The 11,530-nt window shown below is 35.3% G+C and overlaps 1 protein-coding gene across 2 annotated transcripts in view; it reads right to left on the bottom strand.

Annotated features, from left to right (window-relative positions):
- Positions 1-5,570: 5,570 nt before the first annotated feature.
- LOC105487492 (fibroblast growth factor 10) overlaps positions 5,571-11,530 on the bottom strand; it is an 85,564-nt gene continuing 79,604 nt past the window's right edge. For both annotated transcript variants that reach the window (XM_011750956.3, XM_011750957.3), the window contains one exon: positions 5,571-8,243. In XM_011750956.3, coding sequence (XP_011749258.1) covers positions 8,046-8,243 — 198 coding nt within the window. In that variant the 3' untranslated portion in view covers positions 5,571-8,045. The remainder of the gene's footprint in view (positions 8,244-11,530) is intronic.

Below are 11,530 nucleotides of genomic sequence, written 5' to 3'. Positions count from 1 at the left end.
TGATCGTGTAATTTCAAACATTTTTGTGTAAAAAATCATTAAGAGAGGTGTTACTCCATAAAAACTGTTATAAATTATCAGAAGCTAGTAGAGGCTGCCATGAATAGAATTATATTGTATGTAATGGTCTGATTACATTTTTTATTATTTCTCTAGTAAACAGAGAAAGTCAAGAAAAAGGATGAGTTTGTGTCCTTTGTAGGGACATGGATGCAGCTGGAAACCATCATTCTTAGCGAACTATCACAAGAACAGAAAACCAAACACCGCATGTTCTCACTCATAGGTGGGAACTGAACAATGAGATCACTTGGACTCGGGAAGGGGAACATCACACACCGGGGCCTATCATGGGGAGGGGGGAGGGGGGAGGGATTGCATTGGGAGTTATACCTGATGTAAATGACGAGTTGATGGGTGCTGACGAGTTGATGGGTGCAGCACAGCAACATGGCACAAGTATACATATGTAACAAACCTGCACGTTATGCACATGTACCCTAGAACTTTAAGTATAATAATAATAAAAAATAAATTAAAAAAAAAATCACAACCCTCAATAGCATGTCTATTCCACACTAAATTTTCTGGCCTACACCAAACTCACCTAATTTGCATATTGAGATATAGATCAAATGTAGTTATTCGAACCTATTATGTGTAGGGCCATTCAGACAACCATACAAAGACTTTAAGGGAAAAGTGTACCATAGTCACACGGCATCCCCATGACTATGGGAATATTAAAAAAAAAAAATCAATGGGTTGATTAAGCAAAGATTTACTGAGCAAAACTGTACATGCATGCCTTAGGAGCTTGTTAAGGATTTTTTTGTTAATATGAAGGTTGGAGCAAACAATTCTTGTATTGACTTATGATTCCAGGTGTGTAAGACCACTTCCCAACTATAAGTTCTGTGGTCTTAAGTTACATGCCCTATATTAGTTTCCCAGGATTTCCATAACAAAGTATCACAGACTGGATGAATTGAACAACAGAAATGTATTATCTCACAGTTTTGAGGGCTAGAAGTCTGAAATCAAGGTGTTGGCAGAATTGGTTCTTCCTGAGGGAGAATCCGTGCCCCACCTCTCTCCCAATTTCTGGTGGTTTACTGGCAAGCTTTGGGGTTCCTGGGCTTGAAGACTCACCACCCCTAATCTCTGCCTTCATGTTCACCTGGTGTTCTTGCTACAGACTGAATGTTTGTCTCCCCAAAATTTCTATGTTGAAACCGAATCCCCAATGCAATGGTAGTAAGAGGTGGAGGGGGCCTTTGGGAGGTGATTAGGTGATGAGACGAGAGCCCTCTTAAATTAGATTAGTGCCTTTATAAAGGAGATCCTGGAAGCCTCCTCTTCCCTTCTGTCATGTGAGGATACAGTGAGAAAGGAATCATCTATGAACCAGGAAGAGGGTTCTTACCAGAATTCAGTCAAGCTGGCACCCTGGTCTCAGACTTCCAGAATTGTAAGAAATAAATTTCTATTGTTTATAAAAGCCACTCTATTTATAATAATATTGTTATAGCAGCTTGAATGGACTAAGACAGCTCTACCTGTGTGCAAGCAAGTGTCTAAATTTCCCCTTTTCATAAAGACATCAGTCAAATTAGAGGTCCACCCAATTCTAGCCTGACCTCATATTAACTAATTGCATCTACATTGACCCTGTTTCTAAATAAAGCCTCATTGGAAGGTACTGGGAATTAGGACTTCAACCCATAGTAGCCCGTATGTTTAGTTTCTTCCAATACTAAGTTTAATTAATTTAAATGATTAGGGATAATTTTATCATGAGAGAATACTTATATGTGTGGAAAGAAAGAGAAATGTTTTAAAATGGGGAGAATGTAACAATAATTCCAGGTTCTCAATACTAATTGCCTCCAACAATCTCTACAAACATTACTATGGAGTCTTTACTCACTTGAAGCAGCTGAAGTAGATGATTGGTCTAAATAAAGTCTATAATTTTCTTGTGAGTCTAATAAGGGAATACGTATCACATAGCTATTTAATATAACCCGGCATTGAAAATGAGGAGAAAGAGAAAGATAAGCTAATTGTTGCAGTTGAAATATACTGATTTGACCATTTCTTAGGAGACCTTGGAGGATGAAATGCAGAACTTTATAAGATGAGGAGAAATGATTGCTGACACTGACTTGAAAATCGCATTTAGTTTCATGTTTTGCTACATGAGAATAAACACAAATTGTAAAATGCAGTATCTGATTTGCCAGGAAAGCAAATAAGGTATTGTTTGTATCTTTACTTACATTCATACCATATTTCAGTGTTTCTCTCTTGTTTTCCTCAGTGGGAAAACCCCCTAAAACGTATATTTTTCTTGTAACATTTTATAGGTATTGACTTAAACACCATTGATATCTAAACATATTATGTCACTGAAAAAAATGACTATCAAGACATTTAGTGTTTATATACCTGATGTTAAAATCTTTTTAATGCTGAGTTGATTCGATTAGTGACCCCAACCCTAATACTTCTTGTAACCATAAAAAGCAGTCTTTTAAAAATTGTAATACCTCATGAAACACTGGTTTTAATTTACTTCTCCTTGAAAGACCTCATTGGGAATATTTGCATTGTCAGCAGCTTAAATTGACCACAGAGATAATAACTAATTTAGAAAACTGTAAGATGATTTAGGCATTTAAGATGTGTATAAGGTAATTAAAACCAAACGTTAGGAGAGCTAAGGCCTCACTGTAGTTGGTTATTCTATAGCTGGGGTCACTGCCTAAGTTGTATGAAGGCATATGTTCAATTTACGGTTGTAATGAGGAACATGGGGTATTTTGATTCTTCATTTGCTGTGCTCATCTCTAGAGGATGCAATTGCCTGTATTAAACAATGAACATGGACTCTTTTGTGGCGGATAATAAAAATGTGTAAGATAATACATGCCACATGCATGTATGTTTGGCATATGGCTTTTCTCTGTGTATGAAATTGTTGTCCTTTGTTGCTATCATGGAACAGGCTCATGGAAATGTTCATTATTAGCCACTTAGGAACAAGACCAATTCCTTTGACCTCATTAGTTTGATCATGATTATTCCATTTTAACTAATACATGGTATTTATGAAGGTGTTTTCCACAGATTATTCACTTGCAAGGGCATTTTGTGTTGTATTTTTTACTATTCTGCAAAAATAAAGATAAATAGATAAAGTTTAGGTAATAAAGTTTTCTTTTGTCACATGTTGAATGTAGTTGAATGTAGTAAAAGAAAAATCAGGTTTTTTCTTTTTTCTTTTTTTATTTTACACTTAAAAATGAATGACATCAGGGTTTCAGAATTTTTCTATATTTTGATATATTTGAAAATACTAGCACATACTCTTGGGATAAACTGAAAGAAACATTTATAACATCATGTTGTGATACAGGTTGAAGTAGAAGGACCAGCTTTTTATTCAGTGAAAACTTGCATTCATGCCAATATAAAGTCTGCAAAACCACAGTGAGCCTAGCTATATCCAGGACCCTACTCTTGGCTTAAAACAAAACAATGCAAATATAATCTTTCGATGGTAAAGAACATATGAAAGAGAAGGATCTTGAAACCTTTCTGATTTGGAAAAACAGGTGAAGAATAACTGGAATTGGTGGGAAATATAGGAATAGAAAATGTGTTTACATCATAGTCTCATTTAATAAGATGTAGCAAACAACCATTTGGTGTTTGCACCTGCAGCACTGCTGTCTCCTTGGTGTACTCTTCTTCACTAGTTGCAGTTGTGTGGGCTGCCAAAATCTTCACCTTGCCTCTCTGTGGTCATATCACTGAAGATTGGTCAATCGCAATGCCCAAATCTCTTATACTGATTGGTCTAGAGGTTGGTATGTGATCCAAACCTGGCCAATAAGGGTTACATCTAGGATGTTTACCTTTTTGGATCTTGCAGGAAAGGAGTTTGGGGTTTTTGGTTTTGTAGTAGGAGAGAAGTAGACTCGAGGCAATCTAGCCTAACCAAATAAAACCAATAAAAGGTAAGAGAAAATGAATGTCTGAGAGGAAGCAGATCTTCGTTGCTTCATTTCTAAGTACTATAGAACTCAGAGTTCCTTTTTCTCCTGAGCATCCTTCAAAGATATTCCTCTTCCTTTTTATTTTTTATTTTTTTCAGTTTAAGTTGGAAAAGTCCTACTTCATGAAATAAACAAGAACTCTTAATCAATATGGTATCTGTTTGCATGTATATGTCCTACTTCTAATGTACTAGACATCTTCTCTTAAATATTTTAAGATATACACATACATATATATGTGTGTGTGTATATATATATATGTAACTTTATTTAGACAAAATTTGAACCAGCTAACCCTTCACTAATATGAAAAAGGTAAATTTTACTTCACTGAATAATCATAAACCTTGAATTGGCAGCATCCAAATTATTAGAACTGTGCAGCATTAATGCTGATCTATGTAAACTGGGTTCATAAACTTGCTTGGGCCCTGGAAGCAACTTGCATTATTATGTATTTTTTCTCTCTAATTTTCAAATCAAATTCATTTGTCATTCATCCCCTTGAAATCAGATTCTGCAGCCACCTGGCTTTCCTCCAAAAGTCTTCCATTGTTTCACAAGCCATCCTCGTTTCCAATTCATTTTTCTTTATCCACTCTGTAAATTAGGTGGACCTGAATACTTAGGAAAGATTGAAAGCATTTGGTTGTTATTAAAGTAAGGATAGCTAACTCACACATGTGAAACATTAAAGAAACCTTACAAATGTTTGAGTAATTTATTTTTTCTGTTGTTGTTTGGGGCTGTTGGGCATTTAACCACATCCTGCCATGCACATACTTGAGCTTCTCTCTTTATTACCAGGTAGAGTTTCTGACTAATAAAACAAACAAGGACAATATTTTAATTTTCTTTTCCCAACATTTTTATTGTTTTTATTTAAATGTAACATGCTATAACTGTTCGGCCTTTTGGGAGTTAGGAGGAGGGAGTGATTCTACACCTTTATGAGGAGTATTTTCAGAAGCAAAACTCAAATAGACACATATTTGTGGCTGATGCACTTTAACTTTGTGGGCCTAGGGCCATACTCCTACAGAGGCAGAGCTCTCAAAATCTCCAATTTTTTTTTTTCAAACCTACAACATTCAGGGCCGAAACTGATTTTTTTTTTTTCAGTAGTTGCAAAAGGGACCAGAATTCTATTTCCATTTGAAGCAAATATGCCACTTTTAAATGCAAAAGAATGTCATTACTACTTACCAAACAATCTTCCTTCCTTCCTTCCTTCCTCCCTTCCTTCCTTCCTTCCTTCCTTCCTTCCTTCCTTCCTTCCTTCCTTCCTTCCTTCCTTCCTTCCTTCCTTCCTTCCTTCCTTCCTTCCTTCCTGTCTTTCTGTCTTTTCTCTCTTTCCTTTCTTTCTGGCTCTTGTTCACCCAGGCTGGAGTGCAGTGGCAAGATTATAGCTCACTGCAGCCTCAAACTCCTGGACCCAAGAGATCCTTCTGCTTCAGCCTCCTGAGTAATTGGGACCACAGGTACATGCCACCACGCATGGCTACATTTGTTTTGTTTTGTTTTGTTTTGTTTTGTTAAGAGAAGGATGTCTCCCTAGGTTTCTCAGGCCTGTCCAGAACTCTTGGACTCAAGCCATCCCATCTTCCCACCTCAGCCTCCCAAACTGCTGGGATTACAGGTGTAAGCTACTGCATCAGGCAGGATTTTTGTCTTACTGTGAGGGGAGTGTGGGAGAGACAGGGAGATGTTTTCTATTTTTGGTGTCTGCAAACTGTAATACATTTTGCTAGAAGCTGTTTTAGTGTCTTGAGTACTATAATGATTACTGTTTACACATAGCCTCTTTGGTAATCTAAATGGCTATGTGAAATAAGAATCCAGTTTGTGCCCTATTTGCTGTTACTGTGGTCATCCAATGTGTATTTGTCTCACCAAACATTTAATTTTGGTTGTGGGTGGTCTATGTTTATGTGTCAGGTGCAATTATTATTTTAAAATAAAGGAAAAAAAGATACCTAGTTTTGATAGGAACACATTACATTATAGCTCACAGACTGAATTACCAATTGAATTTTAACATCCATATTCCAACCACAACAATTAAACATTTTTATAATCTCGTTTGCCAAAAAACAAGTTGGAAGTAAAGTATGATGAAATGCAATTTAAGCTATAAGCCAAAAGACAGTGCCTCAAATGTGTTTCTTTTGAAATACAATTTTTTTGAAGAATATGACCTTTTATAGGATTATTTTATGCAAAAAAATTCTTCATAAAGCAATTTTTAAAAATAACAGATTAAATGGAAGTGCTGGTTAAGTACTGACACCTATAAGTTTGTAAGAGAATCACAGAACACCAGCCTTTCAAGAGGTTAAACTTTAGTAAGACACATTTAGTGAGTCTTTTTTTTGTACCAAAATACTGTGTCCAAACAATAAAACACTTTTTCAAAACAAGAAATATGAAGCTAAAATTGCAGCATCAATATACTTTTATAGGTATTGATTAAAATTATTTAGAACAAATAGTATTTTTCTACATTTTTAAAATCACCACAGACACTGCAAATAAGGCTTATGTATTTATTTAGTGGAATACAATGTGATGATGATTGGTAAACTGTTATGTACTGTTTTCTATACCTGCTCTAACAAAATGAATTTTGATATGGTTACATTATGGAACCTTGTAAAGCTCTTTAAATTTACAGAAAACAAGTTTTATTTGGTTTTGTAAAGATGAGGTCATACAGCTTGAACAGGTTTTTGTATATGGTTACACATATACCAGTGTACATTTGATTTGCTCAGTTTAAGTCCCTGGGAGAGTTGCACTTAATATCAAATGCTTTGATAGTTCCTTTGGGAAAGATGCATTATGTGGAATTTACAGAGGGTTTTTAGAGATGTGGACAGTCTCTTTACCTCCATGACATATGGCAAAAAATCACGAGTAAATAATGAGGCGAGGCTACTTAAATTTATTTAGCAATTAATTTTCCTTTTTTAGTATATTCTTGGAGGTAAATTGATGTATTGAAAGAGAGGAATTTGGCCTTCTGGTCTATTTATTGAGAGAGGAAGCCTCGAGAGTAATGTATGGTTTCAAGTGATAGCAGACATCTCTCACTCAAGACATGGCACAACATTGCCATATTTACTGTTGATGGTTATTACTGCAGAAATACAAATTAAGTCAACTGATAGCACATGGGCACTAATACTGCTTCCCTAATCCCAACTCCTATTTTTGAAGTGTTTGCCAAGTTTTAAAAACACTTTGTCGTGAACATGCATGTGGTGTGCTGAAGAAAAAGAAAAGATAAAGACAGCTGCTGAGGATACTCTTTAAAACCCCAAAAGATATTTAACATCCTATTAAATAAATAACTTAGAAAGCAATAGAAAGGGATGAAGGCAGAATGCACAAGCATACCATACTATTTGTATTGTTAGAACAGTTTCACACTAACATGTTTATATTTTTAAATTCTATTCAATTCTTCCATGAGACCACATCCAGAACTCCTTTGGTTGTGCATATGATGTGACCCAAGTGCTTTCCAGTAAATGCTTGCGTGTATTACTGCTCATTGATTCATTAGGCTTGAATGAGCAATGAAGTCTTTGATATGAGTTCGTATTCCATAAATAACTTTCCCGAAGATCATTCATTCAACAGATTGTTCTATGTCCTTTAAGTTCTATCTCAGAAGTTTCAAAACAAAAACCTAACAACAACAACAACAAAAACCCGGCCACAATGTTTTTCACTTGGGAATAACTTCTATCCCATTTGATCTGCCTATATCTTGATTATAAGACATGATACAGAACTAATTAAAAAAACATCATATGTCAGCAGTGAATACAAAAACCTTCAAAGTCTGGCTTTCTTTTAAGCAAGCAGACATCTGCAACATGTCTTTGCCTTTCAAGCTACTGTCTTCATGAAGAATACCCACTATTCTTGGCAAAAGAGCCATGGTTCTGCTGCATCCACAAACATTGCCTTTCTCTATGAGTGTACCACCATTGGAAGAAAGTGAGCAGAGGTGTTTTTCCTTCGTGTTTTCTGTCCTCTCCTTGGAGCTCCTTTTCCATTCAATGCCACATACATTTGCCTCCCATTATGCTGCCAGTTAAAGGATGCATAGGTATTGTATCCATTTTCTTCTATCCTCTCCTTCAGCTTACAGTCATTGTTAAATTCTTTCTGCAAAGGAAAAACAACAGACTCTTTTATTCCTATGGTGATTGTACTTGATTTCATTTGATACAAATGATCCAGAGAACTCCAGTCCAAGGATTCTGTTTGTAGTTGCCATCTGTACCTAAGGTGTGTGCTTAATACATAATGTCAACAATAGAAAAGTAAATCTCAGAGCCACAAAACACATTCTGTTTGAAAGCACATGATACATTTTAATTGATCATCATAGTCATTTTTTGAAAGCCATTTTAAAAAGCTGATGCGCTTTGAATATTACATGGTTTAAGGGCCTAGAATAATTGTCAAGAAGTAGACATCCCACTCACAATATTTGTGATGAGTCAGTAATAAATAATAGTGTTATAAGGCTTCTTTTACAGTAATAACCAGGGGCCCAATGGGAAAAAATAGAACTAAAGGAAAGATATAGGCTTGTCAAGTTTGCAAACTTTACCTACAAATCCACAATAAATACACACACATATTCATAAGAAAGCAGATCTTATAGCAAAACCACAATAGTTCTACATAACCAAAAAGGGGGATATCTTCCTTCCAAATATCAAATTTCTTAATTTAATGAAATTATTTGCAATATTCTATAGCTTGTAATTTTGACAGATTTTGCTCATGAACTCCAGGGATTGAAACCTAGGACATGGAATTCCTCATTTTGTGAACTACTGTGTTGAAGAAATTGTGAGCATGGTGAATAGCAATGCCTATATTGTATAAGCCTAAGGACTTTGATCCTGGGAAGTTCCATCCTATAGCCATAGAGCTTTGGTTTTGTTCAGGAGGCCAGCTGGATTTAAGGAGACACACCTGGACAAGGCTTTGCTCTCACTCACTCCACAAATCCAGGATCTTACTCTGGAGTTAAGAGGAGGTACCTCAATGATCTCAAGACTCTGGCTTTAGAAGTAAGCTCTTTTCTTATACTCAAACTAAAGTAGTTAAGAAGCTAAGGAATTGGAGCGCTTGCCCTCTGGTTCTAACTTCTTCATCCAGAGCAAGGGCCCCGTAGGCATAGTTCAGTTGAGGACTCTACTTGGCAGTTTCTCTCACCTTGAGACATTTTGAAATTTCTACAAAATTCCAAATTCCTGAAAATGTATATGTTTATATACCTAGGTGTCTACAGGATATATCACAATTTTGAACATCATCAGAACCATAAGAAGCAGATATATTTTATGTTAATGTTACCAGCTCAAGTTACCTGTCCTGAAATATTTTAGTCTTAAGTACTTCTCTTCTATAAAGTAATATTTAAACATAACATTCAAATGATGATTTAACTGGCTGAAAGTAAGAAGGAAAGGTAAATTATTTAAGGTAAGGATTTGGATAAAACAAAAATAATTCTGTATTTCAAAGGAATATAAATCCTTAGTATAGATTTACTTTTATTCTCTTTATCTCAGTCTGTCTAAAACGACCTACTTTTCAAAGCAGAGTGAATTTTTAAAATATGGATAATTATGTTCATTTCAGTAAATGGGGTATGTTTAGAGGCTAATGAAGGACTGAGATTATTTGAGGTGATTTCGTATTTCAGATGAAGCTATGTAGAGAAAAGTGGGAATGCATGCTTCATTAATTTTCCTCCCAAAAATTAATTTATAGAGTAATGTTTCTGAAATTGAAGTGCACATGTATCAGCCTTTTCTTTCAGATGTTTCAAATATTTGGGCCATAGATCAAAGGTACCAAAATCTCTGGAGAAGGGGCCTCGAATATATTGTTGACAGGATCTAAGAAAATCATAAGCAGTAATGTATAAAAAGAAAATTCAGGCTATGGCAAGGTCTCAAAAGCAGGGTTCGGGGAGTTTCTTAAAAAGAAGTTTGGATTTTTTCCAGCTACCTGAAAAAATTTCTTTGGTCTTTAAATCATGCTCTATGAAGGCCTATTCTATTTAATTCCGTTTTATAATTTATTTACTGAATCCCATCAGTCAGGAGAAAACTCACAATACAATAGATACATTGCTTTGATAACGAATAATGAAAATATAAGAAAGGTATATAGTTTCCAAAAAGAAATAGAGGAAGATCATTCAAGAGAATAGATATAAAACTGGTTTAGTCAGTCAATCTGAATCTTTGCCCAAATTAGATTTTTAGGAGGGCTTATGGAATCGATGGATACTGTATGAAACAAAAAAATGAAGGTAGAAATTACAAGAGTTGTCACCTAATATACAGAATTATATTAGATATGCATTCATAAATTTTGATGTTAGTCCTATTCCATTCTGAGCAGAACATTCAACTTGAATAAATTTTTTGTTTAATTTTAACAAGCCATAATTTTTCATTATTCCTAGTAGAAATGTAAAGTCACAGAAAAAAGAATATTATGGTTAGACAATGAGTTTCTTTCTGAGACAGGCTGGAAGTGTAAATCATGTTCTGTAATTGACTGAGCTTCCAGGAGAGGTTAGGTTTATGCAATGTATAACTGTGCTCTGTACAGTTCTAAGTGCTGAACAAATAGCGGGGGACAAGACTGACCTCGCTGTCTCCAAGGTCACAATCTACTGGGAGAAGACACTGAACAAAAAACACAATAATGAGAGAAATCTCAGCTAAGTGCCACTGAAGATAATAGAAAGCCACTGGACTGCACTTTAGGTAAAGAATTTGAATGAAATAATTCACAGAGCTTAGAGCTCAAGATGAAGCATAAGCACAATCCATGAGCTGTGTTGGGGCAGAAGAAAAAAGGAGAAATGTGAAGAAAATTATTAAATATTTTTATGTCAGAGTTTATTTGAAAGTTATCCATTTCTCCTTGATGTCATGTTTTTAAATAAGTATATTTTATCAATTAAAATTATTTAAAATATTTTATATTCATTAAAATTATTTACATTTTCTTCCTTAGTCTAAATTAGTGTTAGCTGACTTTAAGACGTTGGGTCTAGACTAAGTAATGAAAACATTAAACATGCCTCAAAAGTGATTATGATGTGAACCCCTAAATGGAACCACTTTTTATAATCGTCTGGTATTCCTCTGAGTTCATTAGGGGAGCCACGGTAATGGAGAAATTTTACTAAAATTCCTCTGACCCCCACACAAAAAAACCATTTACCCTAGTCCCAGGGACCAACTCAAAGCATGCCTGACTCCCCAGTTAAAAGTGAATCTGATATTTGTAAAACGCAAGGTTACCCTACGTCCAAACCAGCAGTTCTCAAATTGTGGTTACTGCAACAGCAGCATCAGGAACACCTGGGACCATGTGAGGAATGGAAATTCTTGAACTGCACCACAGACTTA

Source organism: Macaca nemestrina, chromosome 6, assembly GCF_043159975.1.
Source record: "Macaca nemestrina isolate mMacNem1 chromosome 6, mMacNem.hap1, whole genome shotgun sequence".
Lineage (NCBI taxonomy): Eukaryota > Metazoa > Chordata > Mammalia > Primates > Cercopithecidae > Macaca > Macaca nemestrina.
This window is presented reverse-complemented; position numbering and strand designations above follow the sequence as displayed.